The 20,972-nt window shown below is 34.8% G+C and overlaps 1 protein-coding gene across 2 annotated transcripts in view; it reads right to left on the bottom strand.

Annotated features, from left to right (window-relative positions):
- mypn (myopalladin) overlaps positions 1-20,972 on the bottom strand; it is a 31,578-nt gene that overhangs the window by 4,733 nt on the left and 5,873 nt on the right. The window contains exons 3-18 of one of the 2 annotated variants that reach the window (XM_084093318.1): positions 13,978-14,153; positions 13,844-13,889; positions 11,831-12,263; positions 11,672-11,746; positions 11,213-11,354; positions 11,034-11,057; positions 10,820-10,936; positions 9,962-10,697; positions 8,474-9,865; positions 6,706-6,847; positions 5,597-5,674; positions 3,713-3,934; positions 2,749-2,898; positions 2,591-2,667; positions 1,568-1,694; positions 1-163 (exon numbers count right to left, since the gene is read on the bottom strand). The exon at positions 1-163 is cut by the window's left edge and continues 45 nt beyond it. In XM_084093318.1, coding sequence (XP_083949444.1) covers positions 1-163; positions 1,568-1,694; positions 2,591-2,667; positions 2,749-2,898; positions 3,713-3,934; positions 5,597-5,674; positions 6,706-6,847; positions 8,474-9,865; positions 9,962-10,697; positions 10,820-10,936; positions 11,034-11,057; positions 11,213-11,354; positions 11,672-11,746; positions 11,831-12,263; positions 13,844-13,889; positions 13,978-14,153 — 4,100 coding nt within the window. The remainder of the gene's footprint in view (positions 164-1,567; positions 1,695-2,590; positions 2,668-2,748; positions 2,899-3,712; positions 3,935-5,596; positions 5,675-6,705; positions 6,848-8,473; positions 9,866-9,961; positions 10,698-10,819; positions 10,937-11,033; positions 11,058-11,212; positions 11,355-11,671; positions 11,747-11,830; positions 12,264-13,843; positions 13,890-13,977; positions 14,154-20,972) is intronic. The other variant, XM_084093319.1, reaches the window with a different exon arrangement.

The raw sequence follows: 20,972 nt of genomic DNA, 5'->3' as shown, positions 1-20,972 counted from the left end.
TCGAGGCGATGCAGGTGTACGTCCCGTCGTCAGCTTGAGTCAGAGGATCAATGACCAGAGAATGCATCCCGTTTTCTCGCACAAGCATTCGATGAGTTATGTCGGGATATATGGGCTTCCCGTTCAGAAGCCACATGATTTCAGGATGAGGTAATCCGCTCACCTACACAACAGAGAAGAGTTCAGACAACTCAATTTAAATAAGTCCAAACATGCAACGTCAAGCTTTCAGCAATATGTTCTTTTATCATTGGATACTAGACAAAGATCCCAAAAAGTTTGGATAATAGTCACTTTTGAAGCATTTTGAAATTTTAAATGGTTTTAAATGATACAACAATAGAATAGATACAACAAAAAGAAGTGCACTTGATCCTATTGAATGCGCACTTGTACTTTTTTTATTTTATGCATACGTTTATTTATATAGGTGCAAAAAAACATGATTCCAGTCGAAAACTGCACATCGAGAGAATAGCATAAGATAACTTGTACTTGAAAAACTGTACTTGCAGATAATATAATATTAATTAAATAAAAGACCACTTTAAAGAGAGTACACTTTCATGACTGTTTCTCTACACAGTTCAGTAAAAAGTGTAATAATGACAAATGTGAGTCATAGAACATTGTAAATCATTGTTTTAATAATCTTTTGTTGTACTTTAAAGAAGTACACCTATTTTGATGTGTGGACTAACATACTAAAGCACATGTGAAGTCCTTAATTATAATTTAACTGTAGGGTGTCATTCAATGTAACATTTAAAATTTAATGTACCAAATTACAAACTTCATCATTCAACATATTTAATTACTAATATATTTAAATACATGACAGGAATTATATATAGTTTATCAGAATTAATTTATATATTTATTTATTAAATAAATTATATATATATATATATATATATATATATATAAATAAATATATAAATATAAATAAATAAATAAATAAATATATAAATATATATATATATATATATATATATATATATATATATATACACACACACACACACACATACACACACACACACACAGTATATATTAAATATTATTTATTTATTTAATAATTGCTATTTTACCATAAATGCTTGTCGGTGTATTCGGCGGTAATCTTTGACCATATTTCAAAGACAACAAATGTAATTATAAAATTGCATATGAAGATGTACTTAATGCTATTTTTGATCCAATTAAGTCTTTAGTTGAAATAACTGCATTTAATATAAATTTAACCTATTAATACATTTTGATTTAATTGCAATTAACATGCAATTAAGTGTCTAAAAAACATTCCATTCAGTTCAAGTGTATATTTATTTAAAGTATATTATTTCCGCATTAAGTAAATGCTAAATTGTCCTGTAAATGAAGACCCTCAGTCCTGTGAAGCTCAGTGTGTGTGTGTGTGTGTGTGTGTGTGTGTGTGTGTTTAGTGGATGATGTGTTGAACTCCAGCCGTGGTTTCTCTGCTAGGACACCGAACGCAAAGATGTTCAGAGATGTTCAGCGCTCAGATGTGTTCTGTGTTCACTGTAGGTTCAGTATCTGGCAGTACCTTGCAGTCTAACCGACAGAGCCGGCCTTCGTGGGCCAACATGTCTCCTGGAGCCTGCAGGAAGTGTGGACGAAAGAAGCGTTCTTGAGTCGGTTCTCCCTCCACTTCTTGTACACGCGCCCGGACTCTGTGGAAAATGATGAGTGTTGGGGGAAGTTACTTTGAAAAGTAATGCATTACAATATTGCGTTACTCCCTTAAAAAGTCACTCATTGCGTTACTTAGTTACTTTTTATGAAAGTTAAGCATCGCGTTACTTTTGCTCACTTGGGCTGGGCTTGTTTTTTTTTAAATAACAAAAAAGTTCTATTTTTGGACACATTTAAAGGCCCTTTCAGACCCAAATTGAAATAATAAAGCTGAAGGAAATGCAAATTCACGCGTGTATAGTAGAGGGTGAAGCTTAATCCTATCAGCTGCTGTTATTCTGGATAACACAAGAATAGATGCAAGAGAAGAAAGTTTAACACTTACTTCACCAATAAAAACCTAAAAATCTAAAGTCATTTTTGCTTATGATTTAACTGAATCATCGAAGATCAGCAGCAAGTACATTGCTCAATAAAATGAGACTATTAAATGCAGAAAAATATTTGTTTTATTTAACATGTTTAATTATTGGAGGTTTGCGTATTATTCTGATTTTGCATTTTACAGTTTTTATTCATTTTGAGGAATACTAAATCATCTTTGTGCAAGTGAGATGAGTAAATGCTTGCTCACATTTAGTCTAGAACGACAATGACCATCATGTTCTTACACACAACGCCTCTGCACTTACAGTTCCTCTCAACATGAGGACAGGACAGCTGTCAGTCAATAAATGTGAAAAAGTAACTCAGATATTTTGTTGTAAATTTAAAAGTAATGCGTTACTTTACTAGTTGCCTGAAAAAAGTAATCTGATTATGTAACTCAAGTTACTTGTAATGAGTAACCCCAACACTGCATACAAGTCTATCAAACGTCAGCCATTGCAACTGGATAAGAAGTTAATGAAAGCTGAGCATTGATGCAACTCACCTCTGAGAGTGAACCAAGGGCCGGTTTCGCACGGGACCCGTTTGGACAATCAAATGACCAGAGCAGCTTATTCTACCCTGTGGACATGACAAGAGGCTTGGCTTTTATTTAAACTATAATCCAGTGGAATTTCTCATGGTTGTCTTTGCTGCCGTTACCTGTGGATTTGCTGCCATGACTGTATAGTTGCCGTCATCGTCGCTTGTAGCGGCTTCTATGTGTAACGAACACGTCCCATCACCCTCTCTGATTTTCCTGTAGTGCTCGTTCTTCTTCAGAATCTGCTTTCCATCCTTAAACCAGTAAACCTGTGGGAAGAGTACAAAATAAAAGTCCATTAACATGCAGTTTGAAGACAGAACTGAAACATATACATACATATATATATATATATATACACACAAATATATATATATATATATATGTATGTATATGTTTCAGTTCTGTCTTTAAACTGCATGTTAATGGACTATATATATAAATAAATGTGTGTGTGTGTGTGTATATATATATATATTTGTTTTGTTAGGAAATTAGTATAAATTGACCAGTTTGATAAAAAGTTTAATTCATTCATTCATTCATTTATTCTAAATAAATTAAGTTTTATTCAACAAGAAAATTAAATTGATTAAAAAATGACAGTGAAGGCATTTATAAAATTACAAAATATTTCTATTTCAAATAAACACAGTTCTTTTGAACTTACTATTCTACAAAGACTGCTGAAAAACAAAATTTATCATGGTTCCCACAAAAATATGAATCAGCACAACTGTTTTCAACATTGATAATAATCATAAATGTCTCTTGAGCATCAAATCATCATATTAGAGTGATTTCTGAAGGATCATGTGACACTGAAGACTGGAGTAATGATGCTGAAAATTCAGCTTTGATCACAGGAATAAATTACATTTTACTACATATTCACAAAATAACAGATCTTTTAAATTGTAATAATATTCCACATTTTTACTGTATTTTTGATCAAATAAATGCAGCGTTGGTGAGCAGAAGAAACATTTCACAAACATTTTAATGATGAAATTGTGCATGCATTATTTTCTGTGCATGCCTTACAATAACATCCCAGAATCCCTCAGTCTGTCAATCACTCACCTTAGGAATCGGAATTCCAACAACTTTACAGGTAAATGTGACGGGAACCCCTTCCACAGCCCTCAAGTGCTTCAGTTTCTTGTCGAAAATGGGCGCGATGCATCTTCCAGTGGGAATTTCATCATGCTGAACTTCATCATCCGACTCTTCCACTGGAGTTCTTTCCAAACGAAACTCAATCTCACTCATTAGCCGCTGCTCAAAGCTCGACAACTTGTATTCCTACAAAACACATAATTACGAATGAACTACTTATCTGGTCATAAACGTGTCCCGTTTATGTTTTCATACATCTAAATGAACTAAGCTTTGGAAACATTATCCACAGTGGCTAACTGAATGTTAAAGTTTTCTTAAAAATGTCTAAAAATACAATAAACAATCATACAAATTAAGATATATCTAATAAATGACGATGCTGATCAGTGGTCAGGTCACCAGATCAAATCAGTGACACATTTTGCAATATGCAAACCGATTACAATAATAACATAACATCATTATATATAGATTGAGGTCTTAAAAGCAAACTAGCCCTCAAAACATCATGTTGAAGACAGTCATATTAAAAACGGTCATATAAAACTAAATTTAGGACTGTTTTCATGCAAAAAACATTCCCAAAGTATGATATGAACCCTATAATATTCCTTCCCATTTAGTACCTATTAGTATATCAAGTTGCCCGAACAGCCCGTCTGTCCTGATAAAAACTGGGCGACCGCCAACATCTCTAATGCAGTCACCTCTATTTATAATCCAGAACAGGCCTGTTCATTCCTATCTCTGTCTAGTCTCTCAAGCACTCATGTTTACTCACAGACACCGCTTGCATTCACACAGACACTGTGTTTGAGATGAAAAACAACAGCCTATACTGGAAATGGTTGAATGTAATGCTCATGTCATTATTGATTCTGTTTGAGAAATCCATTGAACACCAATATTAATATTCTCATTTAGTTAGTACGTATAACATATAGCATTTAATTATATATAAATGCATATATATATATATTTTTTTTTTTCATTATATATATATATATATATATATATATATATATATGTATATATATATATATATATATATATATATATGTATATATATATATATATATATATATATATGTATATATATATATATATATATATATATATATATATATATATATATATATATATATATATATATGTATATATATATATATATATATATATATATATATATATATATATATAGTTTCTCATGCATAATATTTTATGACAGAATTCTAGTTAGAGTATTAGTTATGATTAGGGCTGTGAAATTATTAAATCGCATCCAAAATAAAAGTTTGTGTTTACATAATATATGTGTGTGTACTGTGTGTATAATTATTTTGTATATATAAATACACACACATGCATGTATATATTTAAGAAATATTTGTATGTATATACATAATATATTTATAAATAACAAATGTTTCTTTAAATATATACATGCATGTGTGTATTTATATATAACAAAATAATTATACACACACATATATTATGTAAACACAAACTTTTATTTTGGATGCGATTAATCACGATTAATCGTTTCACAGCCCTAGTTACGATTTACAGTGACACTGCTATATTCTTTTATCATTCATTAAACTGAGGTTTTAATGTTAAAGCTTGCAGATTTGCAAATAATTTTGGCCTTTAAAATATTTAAACGTTCTGCATCTTCCTCTAAAATGAGTTATTATGCATGCAGCTCCATTAGTGGAAAAAGCTACCGCTTTATAATAACTCAGAAAGATTTGTTTCTTGTTTTCATTCAAATTGATTCTTATATGTTGATTAAAAGGCAATACAGAACAAAGCACTGCTTGCAGAGGAGAAGATTCCTTGTACCTCGTCATAGTTAACGACAGTTGCAGTGGGAATGTTTGGTCCGAGCGATCGGCTCACTTCCCCCACATAACTCGGCTTCTATGGAGGACAGGATGAATGACGGAGATGTAAACACAGAGACTAGTCACACATCAAGACAAATGTGTGTTTTAGTGTTACTCTGACAGTGTTAATATGGTGCATGATGCGGACGCATGTTTGACACATGAAATGTTTTAGCATGTGGAAAGGGTGATTCTTAAATGGGAAGGTCTTCGCTGATGCATATATATATATATATATATATATATATGCATCAGAATATGTATGTATGTTTATATATATATTATATATACAGGTGAAACTCGAAAATATATATATTATTATATATTTTTATATATATTTTTATATATATTATATATATATGAATATTTATATTATGAATATTTTTTTCAGTAATTCAACTTAAAATGTGAAACTAATATATTATATAGACTCATTACATGCAAAGTGAGATATTTCAAGCCTTAATTTGTTATAATTTTGATGATTATGGCTTACAGGTTATGAAAAGTTTCAAAATTTCAGAAATTTTGAATTTAGGGTTTGCATAAGCTGTAAGCCATAATCATCAAAATTATAACAAATTAAGGCTTGAAATATCTCACTTTGCATGTAATGAGTCTATATAATATATTAGTTTCACAACTAAATATTTACAGTATTTCAATCTCTCTCTCTATAAGCTGCACAAGAGAGAAACAATTAGTATGTTTTAGCTAGTATAATTAAGAAGTGCTAGCAATTTTGACATGAAGGGTAGCAAAGATTTATTTGTGTAGAGACTGATCTAACTGTGGTACTTGTAATATAGTATATGTATGCCATGTTATGTATGGGGATATTTTTCTTCCGTATTCCGTCTCCACCGTCTCTAAGCCCACACAAACACTATTACAAACCAAGATTATAAATGTGTGTCACATAAAGAAACTCATCATAACTCAATCTAAACTAAAGCAGATGAGCAACCCTGAGTCTGTCAACCCTGTAAAGGCATTGCCTACTATTTCTACTATACACAAGTCAAACAACCTTTACATCTTTGTAATATTTTTGACACGTTGTACCTGTTGTCCAAAATGAAGTGGTTCATCTTTAAATCGCAACTTCTTCTCAATATCTTGTAAGAGTGTTTCCCTGCTTTCGCGGAGGTCACTATCGGACATGAGTCTGGAAACTCTTTGATTCTTCTTCAGTGAACTTTGAGGCCTGGACATGGAGTAACACAACGAGACTGAGGTAAGAAACACAAGAAGATACAGCAAACCCTAACCATAACCTGCCCTTAAAATCACAGGGAAAAGGTTTATTAAAAAGGTTAACTTTAACCCTTAAATCTCACTGGCTGATTGGAATGAATTACTTGGGTAAATCACATTAAAGGAACAGTTCACCCAAAAATGAAAATCCCCATTGACTGTCTATCTTCAATTAAACACAATAAGGGGATTTTTTTGAAGAATATTGTGGACTGAGTGGCCCCTCTTTTCAATATAGTGAAAAAGAAAGGGTGCTGGGGGCTTGTCAAGCTCAAAAATGACATAAAACAAGCATAAAAGTATAGAATCTTGACTTCCACTCTTCTCTGAACTTTTGTGAAAGTTTATAAGAGAAACAGTTATGAACAAATCAGTTATGAGTCAAATCTTTTCAATGAATCAGTTGATTCAGTTCATTTGTTCACAGATCTGTTTCTTTATTTAAACTTACTGACTTACTGATCTAGCCACAGCAATTAACAGGCAACTGGAGTGCTATCTTAGATTAGGTTTCAAAACATTATGGAATATAATACAGCTTTTTCGTCCTTTCTGAAGATTGAGAGCATCAGTTCTCAACTCACTTTCATGCCAGGATATTCTACAAAAAGAAATCCACCTTTTGTGTTGCACAGAAGACAGAAATTCAAATGGATTTCGAGGACGAGTAAATGTAAATGGACGAGTAAACAATTAACATTTGCACGTGAACTATCCTTTTAAGAGAAAGAGATCTTTAAACCATATTATGATATTTTAACTTTTTTAACTTTTTTTTTTTTAGTTGCCAGCTGCTGCCAGCATTTTTGATCATTTTCACAATATTTATCAAATTTTATTATGCAATATATCAAAAGAAAGAGCAGACCTCTGCTTTTAAACAAAAAAAGATGGTTTTATTCTAGCTTAATGCATTCTTTTTTTATCAACACTTGAAACTTTTATCAACACTTGGGTAAGTTTTATAAAAAAGCAACATTTTGAGCAAAAAGCTGAGAAAAACGCATTTTTGTCAAAGACTACGTCCGGATCGGATCCAGAACGATGATTAAAACACAGATGGAGTAGATCGAGTCCATCAACACTCAAAGCTTCACAGTCCTGTAACTCGTCCTGGGTCGACATTTCATTCTGTAACATTAGGCAGTTTTGATTTAAATGCCGTTTAATGTTGATGATCACATTATTGTACATATGCATCTGCTTACATATGTTGTTGCTTGGTTCTGCTTCTTCTTTTCCTGTGTTTTGATCAGGAGATTTAGTAGCATTTTAATTCCTTTAAATGAAATGATTCCTTTAAATGAAATGAATCTCCTGATCAAAACACAGACGAAGAAGAAGCAGAAACAAGCAATAGCATATGTAAGCAGATGCATATGTAAAATTATGCAATCATCAACAATAAAGAGCATATAAATCAAAACTGCCTAATGTTACAGAATGAAATGCCGACTGAAATACTCTTTTAGTAGATGTGTAATAGCGCCCCCTACTGTTAACGGTGAAAATGCGGAAAGACAGAATTTCCGTCAATGGCAGGGAAAGAGTTAATGTTGTGTTGGAGTTTGCTTACCCAAGTGGGGCCCTTTTAGGCAGGCCCATTGCATTGGTCTGAGGAGATGTTGGCAGCGAAGGAAGGACAGAACTAAGGAACGCCACTGGATTTTGGATGGGGCTGGGGCTGGAGCTGCTAGACGTTGGTGAAGAAGCTTGTGGTGGAGACTGAGTTCTAAAAGAAAACACTGAATTCACCAGGCCAGGAGGCAACAGAGGCGGTGAGGACACATATGGGGGGCTTCTCGGAGACTCCAGAACTCTTGTTGGAAACTTTCTTGGGGACGGAGCAAACTGGTTTACCGGCGATGTGATCTCCCGCGTCGACTTGGGTAATATCTGAGCAGCTAATTCATGTAGCATTGGAACAGGAGACTCAGTTGGAGAAATACTGATAGGAGAGAGCGTCTGAGCTGCGATGAACTCCTTTGGCCTGGTGTAGCTGAAGCTCTGGGCGGAGATCGGAAAAACCCCGGGAAGTGGAGGCTGGGGGGTGTTGTTCAGTTGAGGTGGAGACATTGGGCTCGGGATGGGCGCAGGTGGATTTCTCACCAGATGCGGTGAGGTGATGATACTCAGGGCTGGATAGGACACATTTTGAGAACGTGTGTCTTGTGGAGCCATGCTGGGATGAGCAATTGAGGTGGTGTTTAACTTTGGTGCAGTGTTGTTCACCACTGCTGCATTAGGGGTCATCAATGCTTGAGTTTTGGGAACACACATGTCACTATTGGGAACAGAGTTCATCTGGAAGGTTGGATTCATGTTCATTTGTGATATATGACTGGAAGGAGTAATGGGTGGCTTATTGGTCACGTAGTTATGGTTTGGTTGGATGGATGGAGCCATGATAATTTGAGCAAAAGGCATTGAATGTCCCACATTTGATTGAGGCATAGGGATGTTGGGAGCTCCTGTTGGGATTATTGGTATCACACTTGGCATAGGAGCCACATTGGGTGAGACAGGCACCGCATTTGTTTGGAGTATTAAGGTAGAGGGAACCATATTTGGTGGAACAGTATTTAATAAAATAGTGGGAACCAGATTTTGTTGAGGGGTTGAAGGGTGGGTGTGTAAGGTTGTGGCTGATGGAGTAAGTTGGGGCAAGGGCATGGAATTGGTTAAAGGCATGCTCGATTGGGATACAGGAGCAGCTTTTAATATGGGAGTAGGTAGTGCAGGTGCTGCAGGGATGGATGCAGGGATCAGCTGTGTAATTGGACCAGAGGGAATAACGAGAGGTGGTCGGAGTGGAGATGGCACTGGATTTGCAAAAGGAGTTGGCGTGACAGGCGGTGGCTCACAATTTGTCTCGTCTAAATGTGGTAACTCTTGGCTTGGGGAGACGTTATCCTGCAGCTGTTCCAAAAGCACCTGATTGTGGAGGATCTGAAGCTGCACTGGGTCTCTAAGATAAGAGAGAAGAAGGAGAAAACAAATGCATTGTATCTAGTTCAGAAGGTCCTAAAATGTTGTCTTGCAACATTCTGAAGTTGATACTTACAATTTTGGTTTAGCCAACACCGGTGGGGGTTCTTTGGATGACATTTCCTTCTCTTCTTCTTCCTCATCCTCCGGGAGTTTAAAGGTTACGCGTAGACCTGCTCGAGAAGTAGAGCGGGGTTCATTGTGATTCCCTAACACACCCTCGGGTCTTGTCTTGAGGCAAGAAGTTGGGGGATCCGGTAGGGGTTTAACAGGTGGTTGCTCTTGAACAGAAGATTTTGAAGCATTTGGTGATGGTTCAACCCAGGCATCCAAGTCCAGAGTGATGCCAGAGGCTAATCCGTTGGATGGAATTTGGTTCACTTCTGTGGAAGGCTTACAACCAGACCCTCCTGAATCGAAGTGTGTAGTGCTAGAGTTGACAGACTTATGGTTCGAATCAGAGTTCAGTGAAGAAGCATTGAAGCTGAGTGGGTCTAGCTGAGATAAACTACTCCTGAAAGTATCTGAGCTGTATTTTCCAATGCTGAGAGGGTTTAGACTAGGCAGGCTAGCACTGAGCTCATGGCGAAACATACTAGAGTTTAGGGAGTCCAGAGGGTCTGAATTCTTAAAGCCAGAGCTCAAAGGGTCGAGACAAATCATACTTGAGTGAACCTTATTGTTTACCAGAGGAACATCTGGCTTGCGCTTCAAAGTTGTTGATATCAGGTCTGTTGCTTGAACCTTTGGTGGGGAGGATTCCACGGTTAAAGTGCTTGTTTTTGTGGGTTTGGTGTTGTTATTATTGTGTCCTATTGATGCAGACAAAAAATATTTTTCAGAATTAGACTTGAGGTGTAAGCAGTTTTTAAGCAGTCTAAGCAGTTTTACATTGGTAAAAACTTACCCAATAATCAATTCCACACAAATTTACCTTTCACTCTCAACACTGCGATACTGGAAACTGTGCCATATTTATTGCTGGCTGTGCAAGTAAATGTTCCAGAATCCTCTGGAAAGACCTCCGCAATAACCAACGTACATATCTCCTCTGAAGTCCACACCAAACAGAGAAATGGTAGACTGTTAGGTGGTTAGTGCCATGAAATAATTATCTTGACAAAGCAGCTGTAATCATAGCCACCTACCAGATTCAGCCATAGATCTTGGTTCTGGATGAAAAAAAGCAGAATGTGTGGATTATCAGAAGCCAATTGTAAGTAGAACAATTCATGCACTGAGAGTTTTTCTTTTACAAGATACAAAGATTTTCAAGGATAGGTCCACCCACATAATCTTAATGTATGCATACTAAAATTAGACATACTCTTCTGGAGGATCCTGAAGTCTGGAGAATCTTCAATAAGTGTTCCCTCTCTGTACCAGTCCACTTTGGGGGAGGGAATGCCTTTTACTCGGCACTCCAGCACTACCAGCTGACTCTCCAGAGCCAGGACATCCTGAAGGTTCTGCACCAAAATAGACAATGGTGTTCAATGACACTGGAATGGAAAGCATGCAAAAACTACATTTTTATATATTCTGAAAATAATGTTAGAAGTGTTCGCTAATGCAAAACTACCACAATGACTGCTACTGCATTTTAATTGGGCATTGCTAGTCAAACGAGGTCACCACTAAGTTTCTATTATATTTCTAGAAATGGCTTGCATTGGACTGTTTCATTGTTTGCATTGGATTAGGATTTTTGGATTGGACATGCAAAAATCCTAAGTCTGGTTGCATAATAAGGTTAGAAATAAAATAAGAGTTGTGTTTGCTCTACCTTTGTAAACACAGGAGCTGCCATTATGGGCCTTACATCGAAGTTTTGAAGATAACTACTGCTGCCATTTAGATTCTGAAAAAGAAAATGTATAATGTAAGAGAAACACATGCATAAGTTGGTATAATCAAAACTGTAGATTTGCTGTGTTGTTCGTACCTCAGGAATGCTCTGTTGAGACGTTAACAGTATATCAGAGATACTTTGGCTTGATTGAAGTGATGGTGGTGTTATGGTGAGGGTTGGAGAAAGTGGAGTTGGTTCCACCTCAGATATTGGCACTAGTGGTTCTAGAACAGGTATGGTTTGTTCTAGTACAGGTACGGTTGGTTCTAGTACAGTTATGGCTTGTTCTACTACAGGTACGGTTTGTTCTAGTACAGGTATTTCAGTGCTGACGACCTTGGTACTCAGAAGTTCTGTATCTTCTTGTTCAGATGGAGAGTCAGCGGTCAGTTGCACTGCTCTTGCGTCTGAAGGTGCTGCTGGCTCAGCGCAGGTGGTTGTTACAGTAGGAGTTGTGTCTTCAGCAGATGTGTTGGACTCAACCGAGATCTCAGCAGGCTTGGGCTGAGGAGATCTATTTTGAAGTCTGAAAAAAAGCATGTTCATGTGTTTTCAAACAGGCCCCTTGGGGTCCATGAAGGTAGTGGAAGGAGTCCAGACAGTGGTGTAGTCTAGTTTTTTTAGTGAGTATACTGTGACAGAAAACTTTTTTTTTTTAAAAACAACAAAAAAATCATTACAATTGAACATTTTCATACTGAGAAACTGCTGGTAAAAGATATATATATCTTTCTTATTCCTTCCTTATAACTCAAGAAGGAAATAAGGTACAATGAAGTTTCACTACACGTGAGCTGCATCTGATAGCATAAAGTAATCAAAAGCAACAGCATTTTGGAACCAATCTAGCCTTTTTGTTTAGCCCTTGAGGGTATGGGCTATTTGGGTATGGGTATTTTTAAAACTGTTCCTCCCTGAGTAATATCTCATGATCGACGCAATGGATTATGTTGATTTTGGACTAATTTCAATCGAGAGCACCCATTGTAAGTAATGATGTGCTATTTTCTATGATCTGTGCATGTTTCATGAACTTACAAGTGAAAACGCCACGTGAAAGCTACATTTGTTTTTAGTTAGCGCCTGTGGAGTGTGTCGTAACTCCATGAGGAATATTCTCGTGATTGATGCAATGGATTATGTTGATTTTGGACTCATTTTAATAGTGAGATCTGTTATAACCAATGATGTGCCATTTTCCACGATCGGAGCAGGTTTCATGAAGTTACGAGCGAAAACATGAGTGCTGAAAATGTCAAACTTGCGCCGAGAATGACCGCCAAGCAACGGTGTTGTTGTACCTAAGTGACATCAGATCCAGGTCAAAGGTCATGGAAGCACAAATGGTCCAAAAGTCAGTGCTTCGCAACACAGACGGGGTGAATTTATGCATGAAAGTATGAAAGTTCTGTCACAAAACGATGATGTTACGTATCCTCAACCTTTTCTAGTGGGTATACTGCGTATACCTGCATATCATGTAGACTACACCACTGGGTCCATATATATTAGGGGTGCAACGGTACATTTCGGTGCATATTCGTCCCGAACCATCATAGTACGGACGTCACGGTTCGATCCATACATTCAGATGACGAATACAGTCAGTCACAGGAAATCCACACTACAATCCAGAAGGAGGCGTGCGGTAATGCAACGCTGTTTGCTAACCTCCACAACAGGAAGAAAGACAGAAGAAGAAGAGATGATCTATGCACCAACCCAAACCAAGAGTTCAGAAGCACGCAAGAGCTTGATAGTAGCCTATACGCTGAGTTTCGATTTATTTTTGTGACGCGTTCCACAAACTTCTCGGAAAGGAAACCGAGACGGCAGAAAACGACAAAAATTAAAATTACAGTTTCGAATGATGTCAAGTATTTTAAGTTATTTCTGCTGTTTTAATGAGACAAAAATTTAATAATTTGGCATTGTGCCGTGGAAAAGTCTAACTACTACAGTCCAGTGATGAAATATGCATTTTCTTCATTTCCAAAACCGGTGGTAAGTACCGAACCGTGACTTCTGTGTACCGTTACACACCTAAAATATATGTACATGTTATTCTTATAACATGATTCAATGTTTGAAAACCTGGAAACTCACTGTGCTTGAAAATGTTGTTCTCCGTCAGAATCCGATGAAGACGCTCCTATCAGAAAATGAAATGATGCTGCTATAAACTGCAGCTGCAATTGTTTAGTCATTCATATGAAATGGTCAATGATTCATTTACTTACCCTCAATGTAGATTTCTGCTGAGGTGGAGTCTGTGCCGTAAAAGTTGGAGGCAAAGCACGAGTATCTGCCTGTATCTTCTTCAAACGCCTCGGCTATGATCAGAGAGTGTCGCTCACCGTTGGTGATGATCTGAATATCAGGACTGTTTTCCAACTCTTTACCCTCACAAAACCACCTGGAAAACACATTCAGAACGTTATTTAAACAGGAACACACATCAAGCACAGACAATAAGGAATAAAAATGCATTAATGAAAATTTAAAACATTCACACAAATCATGTATGAACGCATCTGGTTTTATTTGACCTCAGTTGTAAATCCAGTGACATGCACAACTATGTTGTGTTCTTCTGACTATAAATGATTATGCCCAGCTCATTTACATCCATTTTCAACACAAAGTATTTTCCTAAATGCATATTTAACTCATTACTTCAATATTGTAAGTGTGCTAGTGACACTAAATGAAACACTATCCTGTAGGCCACAGAGGTCATTAATACAAGCCTTACAAAACAAAGGTAAACCGCCTTTTTTCAACAATATCATGTAATTGATATGAGATTTTCATTGATATGAGATTTCATATTCGATAGATGGGACCAAATGGGAACCAAAAATGGGAAAACAGAGATTATCCAATAACAAGATTTAACAAGGTAACAAGGGGAACTAGCACTTTTGTTAATCGTTCAAGCTAACAGTTGTTGACTGATGCATAAAATCTCAAAATAGCCGAATATCAGCTAATTTCTCAGTCTGTCACCATCACAATTTCCAAACAAATTAAATGCACAGTTAAAATGCTTAATATTGAATGATGAATAGATTTTGGACATTAAATGGTCAAAAACATATCAATATATAAGTCACAAATACCTCAATTAACATCAAAATAATAGTACATTTCCTTTTTTAGGGAAGTTACCCTTAAAAACTTAGTTGATGAGCAAAAGCTATTTACTTGATTAAATGACTAAATGGATTAATGACACCAGACATTATTATTTATTTAATCAAATACAATAAAATTGATGCAATAGAATTTTCAGAGCCTTTCTTTAGTCATTTAATGGCAGAAATCAGTTAATTGTCTAACAACTATTAGATACCAAGCTGCTGAAGCCATTTACTAATGAAGTTATTTCTGGCATATGTCAGTTTCACATCACAAAAATCAGCTCTTCTTTTCAAACGCTTCAGCAAAATAAGGTCCACACTGTAACACAAAGCAGCATTTATTCAGTATGAAATCAATGGGTTAAAAGAGTATTATCAGATCCAAAAATACAGCCTTACCTAGAGTGACCGTACAACAATTATTTAACTTCCTCTCCCGTTTTCGTAAAATTTCCTCCCTGAATTTTAAAGCGCTTCTGAAGCGACAAGTTGTGATTCATTCCAAGGGCTAGACATGGCTGAAATGTATTGGGTTGGAATGGGATCCCAGAGCCAATGAGGATCATTTCCAGTGAGTAAGACTCTACTTTGAAAGCCTGAGCTGCGGGGGGGAGACTTCCAGCGCTAGATCTGCACCTGTTGGGTCTATTTTCCCTCTGGACTCGAAACCCCTGATAAAGCTGGACGGCAGCATCCCTGACCGACACACATGAACATACAGAGCTAAACATAGAACGGCCTCTCATTCAATCACCAACACAACACACACTAATAGATCTGTCAGCCAGTTAGCACACATTTGAGTCACTGAAAAAAAAGAGAAACACTTGACATTTTTTAGGCTTGCTTCAACATCTAAAGAGTGGAGTTTCTTTACATTTACTTGATGAAAATGATTCAGTGGTGAAGAAAATGCTACAGAAAAAGCAAATGTAATTTCTACATGAAAAAGGTAGTTCAGGCAAGAAAAAAAGAAAAAGAAAAAAAAAGTAAATCGTATATTAGTACTCATTTTTTAAGCTTGTAGAAATTAAAGCGTAAATCTAAAATTAAGTAAAACCTACTCAACTTTTCTAATACTGGTGTTCCCATCATGCACTGGGGCATTAATCATTAATCAGGTTGATTTTTCACTGATTTCCAGCTGTATTTACAACGTTTTATCATTACTTTTGTTGTTAGGTTTGGTAATTTGCCATTTTGTGACTCATTTTCTACTCAAAATGACACATTCATACTCAAAAACGATCTATCGAAGGTTTAGGTTACCGTTATTGTGTATTGAGGTCTCTGTGTTCGGATGCCATTTTACTTCTATTATGATCCAGTTTGGAATCTATACGATTTCTATTGTATGATTTACTTAAATGTTTCTAAGTAAAGCATACACTCTAAAAGTGTGGTTTAATTCAGTGTTTGTTTGAGTAAAAAGTTAATTTAGACAAATTTACTAAACTTAGTTAAGTAGATGTTACTTTATTCTATATGTGAAATTCAATAAATTACAGATAACTAAGTAATATTTACTTAATTACTTCAATTAAATATTAAGTGTCAATTAAATGTCAAATGAATGTTAAGTTTAACAGTGAGTAGATTTTAGATAATAACAGGTCAGTTGTACAAAGTAGTAAAATTTACTTAAAGTGTGTACGTGCAAATTGTTACGAGGATTTTATCAAGTAAATCCTACAAGTTTTTTTTCTCAGTGACTTAGGGAATATTTGGAAACAAAGAAAGGTTAAGGAAAATGAAGGCTTTGCACAGATGGTCAGATGAACATTCACAGATATAAATAAAATGGCTCTTTGAATCATGTTGAAAAGGCAAGTTACTTCTGATCAGTGGATTCTCTCAAGAGTTTAGGGATGATCTAATGTTTCTGACATCACAGTCTCTGGGTCAGCTGAACGTGTGTAACGCGACTGAGAACAGTTGTCGAAACACGTCACCTGTCACACACACACTCAGAAAAGCACGGGTTTCCTTGACCTGTCAGTGTGGGAAGCTCGCGTTGAGTAATGTTACACTAAGGTTTCATCAATGACAAACCGATAACCAACTTCAGCAACGTATAATCATGTATAGAAAAGAACTTCATAAACAATGGAAATTCCTCGATTAATTAATTAATTACAGTAAAATAAATCATAACTAGGGTGTTTAACAGATGTCTTGAACTTAGAGGTTTTGTCATGCTACCGCTATGCAAACATTTATCTTTCAGCTTTCACAAGACACCTTTGTGCTAATAGAAAATGCATGGTCAATTTATATCATGTTATTAAATGCAAAAAAGTTAAATGTATAATCAATTTATATGGTAACACTTTACAATAAGGTTAACTACTTTAGTTAACGTGAATTAAGAATGAACAATACCTCTCCAGCATTTATTAATCTTACTTACTGTTAATTTCAATACTAATACATGGAAATTAATATGGAAATTAAATGTTGTATTTGTTAATGTTAGTTAATGCACTGACATGAACAAATAATGAACAGCTGGATTTTTCTAACGTAAACAAATTAATTTAATAATTAAATTAATAAATACTGTAACTAATGTATTGCTATTAAATGCAAAAACGTAAATGCATGATCAATTTTTATGAAGTTATTAAAAGCAAAAATATTAAATGCATGATCAATTTATATTACGTTATTAAATACAAAAATTTCAAATGCATGATCAATTTATATTACGTTATTAAATACAAAAATTTCAAATGCATGATCAATTTATATTACATTATTAAATGCAAAAATGTTAAATGCATGATCAATTTATATGACGTCATATAAAATGATCATGCATTTAATGTTTTTGCATTTAATAACGTAATATAAATTGAGTCTTTTACACCATAACATATACCTTTCATTACACTGTAACACACACTGAGTTGAGTCTTGACTTGAGTTTCTAGAGAAGCACAAGCTGAATATCATGGCTGGAGCAGCACATTTGCACAATCTGACTCATACAATTCTTTAAGGCTTTACAAGTTATGAGAGACTGAAAGATAATCAGTCTATGAAGTTCATCCAGCCTCAAGTCAGCAGGTAATGTTCAAAGTTTTTGATTTCTGCTCATCTGCAATTATCTTAGACATAAACATGTTTCATGACAAACACACTTACGAATAAAGAAATCAATAAACTTATACTTACAGTCCAGTTTATATCAGAGTACAATGGGTGAACAGTGCTCTAGTTAACTAAAACTATAAAAAAATATTTATTTTAATTGAAATAATATAAGAGTATTAGATGCAAAAGGTGAAACCTAAAAACCTTTAAATTATTCCTATGCAAATAATTAAACTAAAATTACTAAAACTGAAATAAAAATACATTAAAGCTAAATATAGATATTAAAAACAAATACAATCAATTGATAAAAGCACAACAAAATTATTCAAAATATTAATAAATACTATTATAGTATATAGCATTGATATCCATCTGATTCCAAAATAGTACATTATTTTGTAAGGAAGTGACACTCATGTTGTGGTTTATGTCATTAAATGGGACAGAAAAGACATTGACTGTATAGTAAACACTGCTGCAAATATCGATCATATCTGCACTGATGTGCCCATGTAATATTTTGTTTACTCTTATACTCATTGGCTAACTGTGCTCTACTGAAGATGTGGGACATTAATTTCGCCTGCATTCTCATAGCATCATATTTCCAATGTGGCAAAATTAGAAAGGCTGAGCTCAGACTGCATGTTATACGCTCAGCTTTCACAAGACTTCTTTGTGCTTACAAGCCAATGCATGAGAAACTAGTGTGGTATAGATTCCTTGTGAAAAAGCAGCACACTTTAGCATACTTAAAAATATTATGGAAATAATATACTGGGCTTCTTCAGGTCAAAAATGACCCGAAACTTTTACGTTTTTAAATTTTTTTTTTTTTTTGCTTCATCGGAATGGGATGACACTTGGTAACTTTTGTCGTATTAGCTATGTGAACACACAAAAAAAACATGGACATGATTCGGATATGTTAAAGGGTCGTAAAAAAAATAGTCACACTTAGCTTCCTCCGGGTCAAAAATGACCGACATAGGAAATGAATGGGAAATATGAAAAAACACTAAAACTCAGAGAAACTTTTGGTGGTACAAACTACAAATCAGCCACTGTGCAGAAAAAAAGTGCACAGCAATAAAGGGGTGACACTCTAAAACATCAAGAGTGCAAATATGACACCCCCCACCCCACCCCCCACACACACCCACACCCACACCCACAAACACACAACAAATTTTGCACCAAACTATATAAAATCATAACTCAAAACTGTAGCAAGGAGAGTCAAAAGGTAGGTATCGTTTGAAAGAACTCTTTTTGAAAATATAAATTAGATTACATTTGGACATTGTCCTGCCGAGAAACGGCTGATAAAAGACAAAAATATATATATAATTTTTATTATGATTTTGCATATCTTTCTTATTTGTCATGGAATAACTCAGGAAGGAATTTTTTTTTTGGATAAAGGAATCAAAAGTTACAGCATTTGGAAAAGAGATAGCCTTTTTGTACAGTCTTTGACACCCCCTCATGGGCAATTTTTTCTCCATGAAGAATATCTTGTCATAAAAGCAATAGATTATGTTAATTTTGGGCTCATTTTAATTGTAATAATATGCTGTAAAAAATGAAGTGCCATTTTCAATGATCTGTGAATGTTTCATGAGCTGTATGATGTTTTTGATACATTGCAGTACATTATTTTATAGATTATGAAAAAAAGAAATTCTATTTATCAGCATATAACTCAGCAATACTTAAGAGTTTTTCAAAGTGGATACATTCACTGTAAAGTTCAGACTCTAAGCTTTCAAATGACATCAACTTTGTGTTAATCAAGGCAAAATTTTTTTTAAATATGGTAATGAATATTTTCGCAGCTAGGTGGCGCCTGCTGGCGGTACACTCGGTTTTAGAGGGATTACTCAGCACTCGTTAGGAGTTAATAAATGTGCCATGTTCCATTCAGTGGTTGCTTAGTAATTTATTTTTTTCTTTCCGAATGGGAATCAAAATAAATAAATAAAAAAATAAAATAAAAAAGCTATAGGCAGCCTATAGGCGGTTATAGGACATGACACATATTTATATATTTTTAAAGCCACTAGATGGCGCTCTTCTCACTTGAAAAATTTTTTTTTTTAGGCCTGCACTCTATTTTGATGTGAAATGGTGCATTTATTGAAAATAAATAAAAATAAAAATAAAATAAAAATATATATATTAATTCTAATGGAAAAAATAGCTCATAAAAATTATATAATTAATGCAAAGTATCATAAAAATCTTTAAAAATTCTAAATAATTTTTAATAAATAACAAAAATATATTTGATTGGTTTTCCTGGGAAAAAAAAAAGTTACATTTTAAGGCTTCGGTCTTTTTTGACCCGGAGGAAGCTAAGTGTAACCCATTTACGAAGAAGCTCAGAGGGTTAAAAAAGTCTGAAAAGAAGGGACTTAAATTTATATTAAAGGTACAATATGTAAGAATTTTGTATCAAAATCCAAAAACCACTTGCACAGTGTTATATATTTCTATCAATTGTGTGCTTACATTATCCTAAATGTTTCCAAGAATTTGTAAATTCAGAGAAATGTACCATTTTAAATAGTGCCCGTCCCTGTTCACTTGTCGCCTGTCAATGACGTAATATCCGTGTTATCCCTGGTTTCCACTCATACTGCCATAGTAACCATGGCGACAAACGTGGACAACTGCGTTACGTCTAGCGGCACGTACATATTGTAGCATTAAATGCAATTATTTGAACCTTAAAGTTATTTTTTAACCCCCTTAAGTGCATCTTTAAATGTATGTCAAAATATTAGTAATAACAGTAACACTTTACAATAAGGTTTAATTTTTTAACACTAGTTAAACTAACACTGAACAATGCTTTTATTTAGGATTTATTAATCTTTAATAATACATGCACCATAAACTAACATGAACAGACAATTAACACAAACTAAATTAACATTAACAAAGATTAATAAATGCTGTAAAACACATTGTTCATTGTTAGTTCACGT

The sequence above is a fragment of the Abramis brama genome (assembly GCF_963993115.1).
Source record: "Abramis brama genome assembly, chromosome: 19".
In the NCBI taxonomy this organism is placed as follows: domain Eukaryota; kingdom Metazoa; phylum Chordata; class Actinopteri; order Cypriniformes; family Leuciscidae; genus Abramis; species Abramis brama.
The sequence above is the reverse complement of the archived record's forward strand: the minus strand, read 5'-3'. Positions and strand labels throughout refer to the sequence as shown.